The following is a 15792-nucleotide window of genomic DNA, read 5'->3' as shown; positions in this document are numbered from 1 at the left end:
ACACACACACACACACACACACACACACACACACACACACACACACACACACACACAGGAATACATATATACAAGCCTATAATACAAATCATGAGAATCGGGTCAACAGATTTGTGAAAGTATACATATAGGTACACCGATCACTTAGTATTTTACTGTTATTAACATTTTGTGTTGTCTGTATCCTGATAGCCCATTTATGTACGGAAATGTAAACATTTTATTATATTATTATCATTATCGTTATCATTATTATAACTATTCGAGTGGCTGTGCTTAATTTACTAATTCGCCGTAACGACTATTTACATATTATGTACTGTCCTAGAACATTATTTCTATTGCACATACCAAAACCGTTAGTTCCTCCTACTCGTTTCACACGAATTCCCGATAACAATACGCTTTTCAATCGGACTTATTTCTCGATATTGCACTAATTTTTATGGTTTATATTTTCTGTTTTTCATTTCACACAATATTAAAAAAAAGGTTGACAGAACATAAAACATAAAAAAAAAAAAAAAAAATTATATATTTAACTAGTTTATAACATCTAACCCCTCCAATCACGCCCCGGATATACGAATGTGTATAGATTTTAAAATATTTGCTTTGCGATATTTATGATTGCACTGATTGCGATCAAATTCATATTTATATTTTTATTGGATATGATAATGCGTGCAGTAGGTTAAGTTGAATACCTCAACGAAAAAGGTCTTCGTGTGTTTTGTCGGTGAAATGTGACAAAATATACGAATTTAATAGGGCATGGTGGCCGAATAATACTCTCAGTGTCGAGTGCAAGTCTCCAAGTTATCAAACACATTTTTATTTTTTAAATAATGAAAAGACCGCATAAGCGGTGTCAAAACGTATACATTTTTGCCTTAAAAATATGATCTTTATTTAAATATACTGAATCCATCCTCCACAATATTATCTTCTAACGATGACATAACAGTTTTGTTTTAAGCATTATTTTACACAGCGTCGTCTCTCGGAAAAATATGTTATGCGCGTGTTTGTGCAAAATGTAGACTAATATATCACTATACAACGAGTTTAAACATGAGCATTATGCAAGACGTTATTATTAATAGGATTTTTTAGTAAGTCCCGTCACACACGTATAATTTATATCTGTTATGGCAATGCAATACCTATATATTACATATTACATGTATATAATTCGATAGATATTCGATTAATCACGTCTAGGACGGGTTTTCCTATTCAACGAAATCATTTTTATTATTTTTTTTAATAAGTTTTAAAGTAACTATGCATAATATATAACGTAATATTTCGATCATGACCAAAGAACTACCTGAATTTTACAAAGTGAATTTCCCTCGCCACCACCACCTCCTTAATATTATTATTATTATTTACATGTGTTCAACGATATTTCCTATTACCTACACACACATGTACACCAATTTACCTCAGTGTGCGAATTTACAAGTGAAAAAGCTTTAGAAATTACTTCTCCCTACCCTTCATTCCATGCAAGCCATTCCACCTATATTTTCATAACGTCAGCCCCGGTATTATTTATTCTCTAGAAAGAAAATAACCTCCCCAACACTGTTCCACGCTTCCCACACCCTCGTTCTTCCGATCCCTCCTCAGACACGGCCCACCCTTCTTTTTCTGTTTTTCTCTTTTCAGTATTTGGTTTTATTAATGTGTTCGAACTGACTGAGGGCACTCCTAAAAATGGATTACTATTTTTCATTCGTATAGAGATTGTGTAGCTGTGAAAAATGAAACAGAATGGTGGGTGGTGGAACGACGGTGGAAGAGCTTTTCTTCTCTATATAAAATGTTTTCTTTCACCGATATAAATAATAAGAGGAAATGTTCACAAGCAAACGGGTTTGACAAGAGAAAGAATTGATAATAAAAAGGACTTTAATCCGTCAGTCAAACAGTAATAATATTTCATTTACTTTCAATTTAACATAAACAAACGTTACGCCAAATTAACGTATTTACATTTTGTCGTGAAATATTTTCATTATAAACAAATATCAATGTCACCGTTAATCAATTAAATTTTCAACGTTATACATACGATTACTAAACGTTTATTCTACGTATGGACCTCGATTTATAGAGTGAAGTAGTGGTAGACTTACATTTTTGTGATCCGCGTCCAACGAGTCCCACATGGACGCCACAATTTTGGAAACTTCGCCGAAACTGGCGTTAGGATTTTTGCCTTTGATTGCAGCCTGTGTGTCCCGGAAGAAAAGTGCGTAAGCAGATACCGGTCTGAAAAAAAAAATATAATAATATTACGTTAATTGATTCTTCTTTTGCATTTTTTTTTTATTATATCAGCTATTTGTTTGCCGTCTCGGCACGACGAAAATAGACATGATGAAATTAGAAACCACCATATTAGAAACCATATTTGAAATTAGCCAAACCACTTTAACGGGAAAAAAATGATTTTTTTTTTAACAATCACTGCAGGCGCCAACAGGAAGAAACACGGCGTTCGATTATTTTCATCGTCTACGGAGTCCAATTCAATTATGTTTCCGGACAGTTGTATTTTGTATTATGAGCAATAATTTTTTTTTTTTTTTAAATTAATTTTTACGCAAACCAACTCAATAGGATAAAACGGCAATAGAAACAGGGCGATATTATATCATTTGATTTATTTAATCATTGGGTTCAACGTAACTAAATGTGGTTCTGGATTGGTTGAAAATTGGAATACATTTTTAATTATGAGGGTTCGAAAGTTTATGACCAGAACGTCCGGGAGCTCTAAATCCCATTGATGTTTATATTGCATGTATTTGAACAATAAAAATGACTATATTATGCACTAAAAATACTCTCTGTAATTTATTTTGTTTGTACTACTTAGATAATAAAATTAATTTAACTGTTCAATATTTTAGTTCATTAAATTAATAATGTTTATTAAAGTTGTGCCGTTTTATTTTTGTATTCATTCAAACTACCATTTTAAATTGTATTTATGTACCTAACGTTTATATATTTTACGTTCATTTCTGTTTTTGATTTTCATACTGTGCATTATTTTGTTGGTCCAAAAGATAATTAATAAATTAATTTACAAACATTTCAGAGTGGTTTTTTTGTTTAAAATATAAATACATTTATAATGATAAAACGTTATTTTTAATTTACCAAATGCACTTTACGTTGTTAATTTATTTATATTATATTTTTATAATAAGTTTTTACAGCATGTTGTTAGAATTGCGCAAACAAAATAATTAAGTTATATTTATATTTATTATTATACTCCCCTTTTTCCTTTTTTTCATTACCAGAACGAGGAGTAATGTTTTTTTTTTTTTTTGGGGAGGATCCAATATCGAAATAGGGGAAGTTTTTACGATAGACTTTAAAAGATTGGCGCCACTAATAATATTTCATAAGCTCACAGCACGCGTCAGACCATTTTGAGAGTGTTGCTATAGTTTTACATTTTTAGCAAGATATGTGCATGCCCGTTTTTATTTATGAAAACGGTCACGCGTTAGCGTTAAAAAAAAATTAAACGGTTTTTGATTTACACCGCAGTGGCTTTGTTCTCAGAATAATAATAATAGTAATTATACCGTTAGCGATTCTATGGTATTTGCAGTGCCGCTGCAAACATTTTGTTTCCGTACATAATTTTTAATGTATTTACTAACGTTATAATTGCGCGTTATCTTGAATAATTATCATCCGAGTATTGATTAGACGAGTAGAATTTGGAGTTTGAAAAACTTAGCCAGTGAGACAAATTCGGTAGTTTTACACGTCTACACGCAGTGCTAAACTCTGTTTATCGGTTCCACCATTTTTATTATGATTAAATATTATAGAATACATTTTTTTAACTCGATTGCCGCAGGCGTCCGTGGTGAGAAACCGGTGTAACCGAATTTGTTTTTAAATTATTTTAAACAGTCCTTTATACACGTATATTAGATAGCTATGGGATTTTGCTATTTTGTTTCCAAATAAGTCGTAATGTAATTTATTTTTTATCGTGTCTTTAATTTATTTTTTCCCCATATATTTAATTTTAACGACACAATCAAATTTATAAGTTAGTATAGTTGTCCGTCCAATTTCGGAAATTTAAAAAAATGAACATAGGAAATAATATTACAAATAAAATTGTTCTACATTGCGTTTTGCATTTTTCGAAAGTCTGAGAATCGATTCGGATGTAATTAATTTTGTCATTCGGAACAAGTGGACGCGGTCGCCGAGGTAATATCGCGATCGGCGGGCTGTCCATTGAAAATTGTCTAAAAACCACATATATCAACTACTAACGCGGAGGATTTACGTACGAAATCGAAAAAAAAAAATCGTTCACTTTGCGACGTGATATTATTATAATCATGGTGTTATGTACTGTTGTTTGTACAGCCTACTTCATAATGTAGTATACATGCCTAACTTGTCGTACAAATTGTAGACGTGGTGAAAAACACCACCTTAGTATTTCATGATGTACATACAATGGTATACTCCGACTCGGACGTGCAAACATTTTCGCGATTCCTCCGGTACGTAACGTCGAGTTTTTGCCGGCTCGCATTGCGCTGCAATGAAGTAAAGACGCGTGACGTTTTTTTTTTTTTTTTTTTTTTCATTGAAAAGTTTAAATGTCGAACAACCGTAGTACGTACACACTGGCTGCGCTTACACACTCGACGAGAACCAACTTAAGCAATAACCCGGGCCCCTATGCACACAAAGATCAATACTTCGGCACGCAACATAAAGTATAATAAACTTTTGTCGGTGGATAACGAATGGGAACGTAACACAGGACAAGCGCGGAGGTGGTGGTGGTTTCGGCAGGGGTAGGTGGTCGACGTGGGTTCCGTCGTTGGGGTGAGCGCTCGTGGGCCGGCGACGCGGAGGAGCGGTCGGTTTGAAGTTTTTGACGAAAATTACCACATTCCGAAAATAAATATGCACACCCGTCCAGACGGGAAAGTTTTCCCACTACCGAACACAATAATTCGCGAAAGTTCGTCCGAATAATATCGCATTATCAGCTGTTTCCACTTCAGGTGCAATTATATCTGGACGGTTTTCGACGGCGGTGAATTAAAAATAAAGTTACAAAACGCAGACGTGCGCACACGGTGTGCGGGCGTTGTCTGAGAGACGTCCACTGCAGTATAATAAACTAGCGGTTATCGAAACACCGTCTGGGAGTATATTGTATCTGTTTATTTTTTTGTTTTTACGACGAGGTCCCATCAATGCGCACAGACGCATGTGTCATATGTGTTACCATCGTGTACACGTCATATTTTATTGCCGTATTGTTGTCTTTTAACTCGAAAACGGTAGACGGAAAGAATAAAAACGGTTTAATAACATTGTCAAATATTTTCGCGTTGAATAATGATCGATTCACCGAAATACGTTTCGAGAAAACGATTGCTGAAAATAATTTATCGTCAACAAACGTAAATACATTTTCGGAATGAAACGTTCACGTAAAAGACGGATATCGTCGAAAACGTCAAAGGAAGATGTACAATATTTCGCGTCAGATTATCAATCCGTACGTTTATCGTGCGTTTGTACATCGACTAATGTTTTGAAAACGCAGCGAAGTAAATTTAACGAGTGTGTATTGCCGCCGCCACATTAAACGTGTGATTTATCGAAACGGCATCGGTTTTTTTAGACTAAACAAATAATGTGTTCGGACGTTCACGCATGGTATTACAGCAGACAAATAATTAACGGCGGACTTGGGTTCACCGGTATTCGGACACGGTTTCGAACAGTAATAATATTCAAATGTTGCCCGAACGACGTAAACGTAGCACGTGCTGTGCGATTGACGATGACGATTGTGCGTACGTATATAAAACGAGGCATTTCATAGTTCACACAGCGCAGTCATATAAAAACACGTGTCCAGGTGAGATTAACGAACATTGTCGAGTGGAAAATATTTGAATAAATATATATTTCTAACGAAAAACGTATGCTAAATATGTGATACTTTGAATAAAAACCACAAACACGTGATAATTTAGAACAACGGTTAGATCGGTCTAAAAACACTGCAGCATTATCTGAATAAATCGGACCCGTCCGGTTAACAAATCGACGATTTCGCTCGTTCGTCTTCGTTGACCACGTGCGCCTATCGCAACAGTGTTGTGGTATTATTTATTAATTTCGTCTTTTACCCCGGACACGTTTCCGCGGCCGTTTCAGCGTAATAATAACAACCGTACGGTCGGTTACGTTAAACGTTCGCGTGGAAACCGTCCGCGAGCTAACGATCTCATCGCACGTGCCGACGAGCACGGCGAATCCGACACCGTACAACGATTTATAATAATGTTGTAGCAACAACGGCCTTTCGGACGGTCTTCGAGGGCACGCGTCGAGCACCACTCCCGCGTCACGCTCCGATTTACACGTCCGAGCGTGTAGCAGGTACCTTTGAAGATATCGATCTTGTTCGGAGACCCGTTTAAAAAGTGGAAAGAAAAAAAGGGAAATGCCCAAATAAATGTGTTCGCAAAAAAACGATGACCCCGAGGGTATAAGTGCGTGTTAGTAATAGTGTAGTAGCTGTTTTAAACGGATTGATCGAAAACGCACGTGCAGATATTCAATTTCCCGCGAAACCGATGTACAATTGTTATTCGGTCTGGCGAACACGGTCAATTTGTATTTAATAAAGCTTAAATAATTTGCGCGCACGAGCAGCGTCTATCTTCATTCATACTATTCGTTATCGAAAACGGAACTGTAGCGTATTGCATACGTAGGTATAGGTGGTACATATGCCTGGAGATTTGGTACCGTCCGCTGCTCGAGGTTGGATTTCAAAATTGTGCAATTATAATGCTCATCTGGCGCACTGTATTGTTTGATTTCCATTAACTATCATCTCTTACGAATAATATATACGAAAAGAGTAACAATAATTATTACATAATTTAGTCGATGATATTATTTATATTTTTCAAGACGCGAGTATCGTGCTAAGTTGACATTATCTTAAAACAACTACAATCATATATGAATATATATATATATATACAGTCATATATATGATTGGACAATTAACTGAAAAACTTGCGCAGTTAAAAAGCATTGTATTACATAAAGGTATAATTAGTAGTATTTTATGTTTGGTCGATTTGAAAATTGATTCGATATCATTTTACTTACAATAGCACGTTCGAAACACTAAAGGTACTTAATGTTATAGTTGTAACTGACACCAATCCATGATAACTTTTTTCGTTTTCACTCATTTATCTCACATCATATTATATTATTATTAACGTGATATATGTTCACGATCATAGACATTTGCACGACTAAGGGCTCTTGCTCCAGTTGTGGATAACCAGACTATATTTTATATCATAATACATTAATACTGACGACTGATGATAATGAATGCAACATTAAACAGGGCGAATAAAAAATATAGATGACATTTATAATTATTGGAAGGTCATGCGCCACGAATAAAAAAACTGAAATGAAAATAGCTCAAAAAAGCGTTTAATATCGTACACACATTTTTGTGATTGCTTGCAGAGAAAAAGAGTTTTATTTTAATTCTATTACTACTCGAGAGTTATTTTATAGTTGCTCAAATTGTTTGTTCTTAATAAACGTTTTGGATATCATAAGTTATAAATGTATTATGTATTTTTATACTTGTAGAATGATTACCATTACTTAAATACAATGTAGAAAAATACAACGAATTTTTCTGTATTTTCTCATGATAACCCTTAACTTATAACCCAGATAATAACAATAAAATATATTCTTTTGTAACTATTGATTTATGGATACTCGATATTGCACAAATAGTTTACTAGCTATATGACTACTTAAAGTTTAAAAGAAGCAGTTAAAATTCCCAAAGAGATAAAATTAGGCATTACCACCGTTTTCTATCTTACTACACATGGCTTAACTTCGGATGGTTATAGTCTATAGATAAGAAGAATGCTCTGTTTTTTCAATATTACATATTCCACCATGAAATTTTTCAGAAAAATATTTCGAAATTAAATTTTAAATAAAAAATAAGGGTTCAGCATTTTAGTTTTACAACAGCATGATGTAATAAAAATAAGAGAAAAACATTAAAAAAAAAAACACGAGGAAGAGTATTGTAAATATAAAAAAAAGGAAAAAAAAATACAGCATTTAAGGTTTATTTTAAAATTATGAATATCTCGTAAGAAAAAGGAGAAAAAAAAAAAAAAAAAAAGAGTACGTTTAAAAATACAATGAATACGTTATGACATGTGTATTGTGTTCGTATTATAATTCCATTGGTTTCCCATTAATTAGCTTAAATAAAAAGTCAATTGGGCCTACACAAGTGTACAATATATGCACATCATCAGTAAATATTGACTATTAACGTATGATGTTAAACTATAACTGGCGGAACAAAAAACTGTACAAACACGAAGTTTTATACCCAGAACAGGTGTAATAATAACTGTGTAAATACAATGTATTCGGGTATGCAAATAAATCGCTGAAGAATTTCGTAGAGTAAATTTTATTTTTTCGTTCGAGCAAAAGAGTGAACGTTTTTCAGGACTTGACCAGCAAAATGAGGAGATGGCGCCTGCTGTGCTCGTGTGCCGTAGTTCTGTGTAGTGACTAAAGAGAGAAATAGATAGTGAGAGGAGACTCTTTAGAGACCGTTAGCTGGCAACAATGGCGTGCAAAGAAATAAAGAAAAATGAAACACAAATTATTTCTAATGAGATCTTCACAAAAGATGCCTCCATTTCCGTTCGCTCTTGACCATCAAATACACACATACATACACACGTGTTTTAAACATATCGTTAAGAAAGATTCGGGAGGACCAACGTAAACATATTAACGCATTTGGCTAATACTCCACTCGACGTCGTCATAGTAGGTATAGTGCGTGCAATATTATTGTATTAAACGTCTGTTGTGAAGTCGAGTATCGTACGTTTTTATTTTTTTTCCCTATTCAATATGACACAGAGATTGATTGAAAGTTTGCATAAGCCACTTTTATTATAAAACTCACGTAGTCGTCGTCGGATTATCTTATTGTCAATCATAAAGATAATAATCATAAAAATACGCGAGCGTTTCACTCCGGTTACTCCGCTCCGCCGATTAGCAATGTGTTCAAAAATACGTGTTTCATTATTATCGGAACGGTAAAATTCGCATTCGTCAGGGTTTACGTTAACGTTAGTATTTGGTTTGAATTTCGAAAGTATTTTTGACAAACGTCGTTTACTTAGTTTTTCTTTTGTTATTATCAAATATATGTGCACCGGAATCCAAGAGGGACACAAAACGCCTACGGCTTAATCGAATATGATTAAACACATACAACGGAAGGTATAAAAAAATAAAAATTACTGCTGGTTATAATTTAAGTAATTATTTTCAAGATTTACCCTTGATAGGTCAAACACATTATTTATAAACTGTTAAAAAATATGTATACAATGGTGGCGGCGCAGCTGTTTAAACAACAAACTTCGTAGCATTAAAAATAAATACAATCGCACACACATGCACCCTATATTACTTCAGGGTTTCCTAAAGTTGTGTGCACGTTTTTACATCACACATCGATAAGACAACATTACAACCGAACTAATTATTACGTATTAAAGTTTTTACGTGAATGATGAGATGCGATGAAACGTTAACTGTCGTGCGGATCTGCCGAGACCCGATCGGACGAGAATGGTGCTCTAACGCGAAAATATAATTTTCTTTTGAATTTGTTGAAGCTAATTTCGTATGGCTCGGGGAGGACGGCGATGACAACAAAGTAGAATTTTCATGGAAAAGCCGTCTAAAACTCCATGAATAAGCACATCGAGGGGTGCATATAAAAAGGGTGTAGGAAATTCGGTTTGGATACTTCCGAGCAGCAACAGACTGCACCGTGTATTGATCCGAGTCATAACATTGTAAAACTCTCCCTTTTAGTTAACAGATAAAAACACGCACCCGACTGCAGGAGGGGATCTGTACGTATTATAATGTATTGTTAAAGGGACGCCCGCTGCCACCGCTACCCACCCCGGCAACTACAACGGAAATGATGATAATAATTACACACGGATCGATGAGATCATCCGTCTCCCGTCGTCGTTTTATCATCACCCAACCACCTGTCTCCCATTCCACCCAGGTTTTGTGAAAATAATGTATGTCCGTAAGTCTGGTCACTTACTTTTGCGGTTCGTTGGGATCCCTTTTCTTTTTCTTTTTGGTCGGTTTCGGCTTCTTTTGTTGCATTTTCATAATTCCGCAACCGTCCAGCGGCTCTGGAGATAGCCTTTCCCTCTTTATTGCGAGCTGAAAATAAACGAAAAATATAACTTTGGAACGGGCGTACAAATAAATTATATAATTTTAATGGTAAAACATCGCGTGCTGATGAGTTTCGCGAGCAAAAAAATCTGATGTATGTTCAGTACTACAAATGCGTAGAAAATAAGATGGTCTTAATTACGGACACAATTCAACGCGTAAGTATAACATTATTTTGTTATCGTTTTCTAACTAGATTGTTTTCGTTAGGTACGTTTATTTAAATACAATCAATAGTAGCGTACAATTATTTGATAAATATAAACCAAGAAACACAATGTATCATACTATCCGGGGCCCGTGAAGTACGTACGAGACCGTCATACGATGATAATATATTTTTAACCCGAAAATACCGTATGAAATATGGATGTGAAAGATATGTATATAAATATATTTTATTTATTTTTTAGAGGCAATATAAACCCTACCTTTTGCATAAAATTGCATACATTATTCAAACGGAATTGCCTAGAATTTTACTTGAAAACACCTACCCATTTTTATTTCACTTTACACGACATTATTGGATTATTTTGAACACTCAAAAACATAAACAGGAAATTGAAGTTGTGCACAAAAATAAAATAAAAATAATAACAATGGGAAGTTAAATTACGCTATTCAGATCGTTGGGGGGGAAGCCCGTAGATTTTTACCGGGAACAGTGAACCGTTTACGATCGTTATGAAATATTACAAAACCGTAAAACGCACATCCAGTGTCTGGGAGGTATGAATCATTGGATCGTTACAGGGCACATTTATCGTACGAAGACCGAATCGGCTTAAATGTTCAGGGCGGTAATCACGCTTTACGTGTTAAATTAAATTGCTGTAGACCAGCGAACGCCATTGCGCACCAGCGGTACACTGAATTCTTTTTACCGACTTCGGAGAACGGTTTCGGCAGCGGATATTCATGTGAACGGCGAATGTGATCAAAACCGACAGCCGTTCGACAACTTGCACGAGAGTCGAGGCGATCGTTTTGCATACTGCGCCTATCGAGAAAATATGAGTGCGCGTGCGGTATAGAAATGCAGTTAACGTCAGTCGTAATATTCTCTAGTGAGTTCGGCGCAGGAAGATTATTATTACGGTGACCGAAAGTCTCCGGAAGATGCATCGGAGATGCGAACACGGTGAAAATATGTTTCCGAATGGTTTGACGACCACGACGGGCCGAGTACAATCGGTAGTCGATGATGCGACCACGACGACCCTACGACGGACATTGAGAGTGATTCCCAGATGGAAAAATACCGAACGAAAATAACGAATAAGTGGTCGTCGTGATTGATGAACATAATTGGTCAGCTCTGGCTAGGATTACGTTTAGGGAAGGGGTAAGGGGGGGAAACATAACTAAAGAAGTTTCTTATTTTTATGGATACTTACCATCGTCTGATGCGGTGTGCTGTCGTCGCTGTCGTCGCTGGTGGTGTTTATGCCTTCCGGGGTAGGCGTAGGGTTGGAGTGCCGGTGTATGTCCAGCGAAGGGGTTAGCGGACTGGTCGCCGGCGGCCCCATGTTGGTATAGTGGTGGGCGGGTAGGTGAGTGGGTTGCGCCATATGGGTGGGTGGGTGTTGTTGCTGATGATGATGCTGTTGCTGCTGTTGTTGCTGCTGTTGCTGCTGCTGCTGCTGCTGCTGTTGTTGTTGTTGCTGCTGCTGCTGCTGTTGTTGTTGCTGCTGCTGTTGCTGTTGTTGTTGCTGCTGTTGTTGTTGTTGTTGTTGTTGTTGCTGTTGTTGCTGTTGCTGCTGCTGTTGATTGGATGCTTGGTGATGCCGATGGTACATCATGCCGTTTTGCGCACCGTTCGGGGTGTTAGTGTTGTTCAGTGGAGTGTAACTTGGTTGAGAGTAACTAGAACTAATCGAAGATAGAGAAAAATCGTTATTACTACAGCAAGAAAAAAATGAAAAAGAAAATAAGCCCTATCGAGAAAAGACGTTATGAGTACGGGTGAAAACCATTTGGAGTAAGAATTCAACATTTGAGGTGCCGTAGAAGATTCAAATAATGTTGACGAACGTATTCGATGATCTGTGGGATCAAAATATTTCCTAAATTTAATTTTTACGTCTGGCCGATGTGATCGATGCGACTCGGTACGCCCATAGGTGTACGAGACGTAATAGCATACGTTCATTGTTTTTCTTTTTTTAACCAATAAATTCTTTGAAAATTGTTTATAATGAATTATAATTTAAAATCAGTGTCAAAACATTACTCTAACCTGTCACGACAATTTGTGTCCATTCGTAATCTAAGTACTGAAATTACGTGTTAGAAAATTGACAAATTAATTGACTTTCGTCTGTCAATATAATGAACTCAAACAGTCAACAAAACATTTTGAACATTACTTTTGTTGTTATTATTATTTTTATTATTTGTATTATTATTATTATTATTATTATTATTATTATTATAATTATATATTCAATTTTAATTGTATTCGACGAACTACCTAATGGATTCGACTAAACTTTGAAATAATGTAGCGGTGAATTCAATTAACAAGTGCTGTATTGTTTGTATTTAGACGTTTTGAATTAATAATGTTTCTTGAACTCAGGGATACCAAGTTGAATAATTTGTATACTATCATATTATTATATTTGTCGTTTATGTACGACTATTGTTCGAACGCGAGTTTCAAATAACGACTGAAAATTAAATGTACAACGTTATAAATTAAAACCAAATAAACTAAAATTAGGAAGATTTGTACCGCATAATACCATTTAGACGAACGGTATACATAAATGCATATTCCTGAATAATGTGCGCTGCGGCAAGAGCAAAATGAAAGTTGTTCTACCGGCATTTGACTGAACCGTATTTTTTAATGTATGTTAGACGAGTTGCACAGCGAGCACGAAATCATATGAACGCGATCGCTGATGGTGCGTAAAATTCGCTAAGCGAACTGAATAAATATCCTAGATACCGACTAAACTTTGACGTGAGCGGGGGTAAAATATCTGGTATGATAAAAATAATTTTTTTTTTTTTTTAATGTTCTGAATCTAAATAAAAATATAATATAAAAACAATAATAACAACAAAAAGTAGTGTGGCATTTTTATGAACCTAAAAAAAAACTATTAATGCATGCTTTCGATTGAACAATAATTTTATACCATCATTCATTTATAATTGTGCGTATGTGGAAACTGATCTGAAGGTTATTTAGTCCTATTTCCCGTTTCCTCTATTTCATTTACAGAATTTTTTTGATCGAACGCGTAAGAAATAACAAATGTAATGCTACCTATGAAAACTTGCCTCACCTCGGTAATCGTAACGTCATAATATCATTGTTATAATTTGCATGATTTGTAAAACTATTAAATTATTGAATAAATTAGTTAATAAACATACACTTTCTCGTCGGTATTATGAACCAATCGAGTCTGTCGCACGGTCGGCGGACGATTAGAAATCCCATACCTAACGTTCAGTCCTAGACCGTGTTCGTGGCCCGTCAAGTAGAGCGGCTGTTGGTAAGCCGACTGGTGCGAATGGTGTGAGTTGTGCGAGTTCATCCCCTGCATGCTTGTGTCTTGCGGATGATGGTGATTCATCATCTGCTAAAACAGAAAAAAAATTTAAATAACAATAATATTATTTAAAAATAATCATTTTTAAGTTCGTACAATATATTATCCTAATAAGTAATATATATATATATAAGTAATATGTGCAAGTTACAACAACGAAAATATTTTTGCATTTGATAAAACAACGTAATATTGTAATTGATTTTTAATTTTAGAAAACAATAAGACTATTATTTATCTAGTGACCAATATCAACGATGTCACGATAAGGGTAAACCATTTATTAAATAAATATTGGAGATAAATGACTTTGCATTTTTTTTTTTTCAATATATGTACGTTAGGGAATAAATATAATTTAAACAATGAAATCCAAAGTGGTCATTTTGAGTATTTAAATTGTTATAAAATATACGATTATAATTGATTGTACTGACGTAGATAATAAATTGTTTTTGGTAAAAAAAAATCGGAGAAATAAAAATTAAAAATTTTAAAACATCAACTATATCTTACACAATAATTAATCACTACAAGTTAAAAATGTTCTCTAATTTTTTAAGTCGATTGTATTCATTCAATTTCTATAAGGAAAAACATAAATTTTACAATATTACCCTTTCACGATAATATTCAAAAAGATTTATCGCTATAGTTATTATTACTTTTTTTCATAGGAAATTATGAATATTGTGTCAAAATATTAGCCTTCGGCCATATAACACCATAAATAAAGAAACAAAGTAAAAAAAAAAAAAAGAAAAGAAAAAACAATTTGCCTCATAAATATCGGGAGTGACATAAAGAGAAAAAATCTTGGTATTAATACGTTAACATACATCATCGCGGTCCGTTTAAAAGAAAACTAAAGATAATAAATACACATTTATCAAAGGAAATTTCCTACGCCGAATGATGAAATTTAATAAAAACAAACCGGTGCTCATAAATCATGATTGAATAATATTCTCGACGCACTGCGGTAATACAGAATAATATATAATATTAATAATGATATGTTCTGCGCTTATATACGGTGAAAACGATTTAAGATATTGTTACCATTATTATTATTATTAATTTTATATTTTTGGTTATCGATAATCGATTGGGTCGTCGCAGCAGGTCGGGGGTGTGCACACTTCGAAGGAGAGACGTGAGGACCGGCGAAATATCACAGTACGAAATCCAGCGGACAAGGTAATGTCGTCAATTGGTCATGAGATGACGAGCAATTAATAAGAAAATTGTAATAATAGTTGTATAATAGCACAAAACGATTATGTGGAATTTTTACGCCCGAGGAAAATGTTAAAACTATGCCCCATCTAAGATCAATAATAAAATACTCTTCTCGAGAATTTTTTTCTGATAATAAATCGTACTTATTGAGTTTTAAACTAGTAACAGTATTGAACAAAGTTAAAAATATCAAATTAGTTGTTAATAATTACAAAAATTACACCTTCTAACATTTTACGGCCGGAGATGAATCCCTGTCTTCCAACTCTAATTAAGATAATAACATAGGTGCACATCGCACACTCACCTGACTGTGTTGATAAGCCAATGACGGCGGTTGCGGCTGCGTGTGTGAAGTTATTATGGAATCGGCCGAGCTGTTGGCCGGGCTTGACACGTTGTTACAACTTGAAGAGTTATTCGCGTTATTACCTTGATTGCCCATCGATGGGATATCAAAACCCTCGTCACCAAAACTGGGGGCGTGAAAAGTCTGAAAAATCCAGAAAACAAAACCTTATACACTCGCATTTGTGGATACATTTTTATTATAAATAGATTAATAATCAAT

General features: G+C 34.8%; 1 protein-coding gene across 1 annotated transcript in view; it reads right to left on the bottom strand.

The window, feature by feature from the left end:
• Positions 1 to 15792, bottom strand: part of LOC112693247 (thymocyte selection-associated high mobility group box protein TOX-like) — a 107984-nt gene that overhangs the window by 9485 nt on the left and 82707 nt on the right. Inside the window, exons 3-7 of the mRNA XM_025568227.1 lie at positions 15529 to 15714; positions 13870 to 14009; positions 11808 to 12282; positions 10268 to 10392; positions 2148 to 2283 (exon numbers count right to left, since the gene is read on the bottom strand). Of these exons, the coding sequence (XP_025424012.1) occupies positions 2148 to 2283; positions 10268 to 10392; positions 11808 to 12282; positions 13870 to 14009; positions 15529 to 15714 (1062 nt within the window). The remainder of the gene's footprint in view (positions 1 to 2147; positions 2284 to 10267; positions 10393 to 11807; positions 12283 to 13869; positions 14010 to 15528; positions 15715 to 15792) is intronic.

This window comes from Sipha flava, unplaced genomic scaffold (assembly GCF_003268045.1).
Source record: "Sipha flava isolate LNK unplaced genomic scaffold, YSA_version1 82_pilon_pilon, whole genome shotgun sequence".
NCBI lineage: Eukaryota > Metazoa > Arthropoda > Insecta > Hemiptera > Aphididae > Sipha > Sipha flava.
The sequence above is the reverse complement of the archived record's forward strand: the minus strand, read 5'-3'. Positions and strand labels throughout refer to the sequence as shown.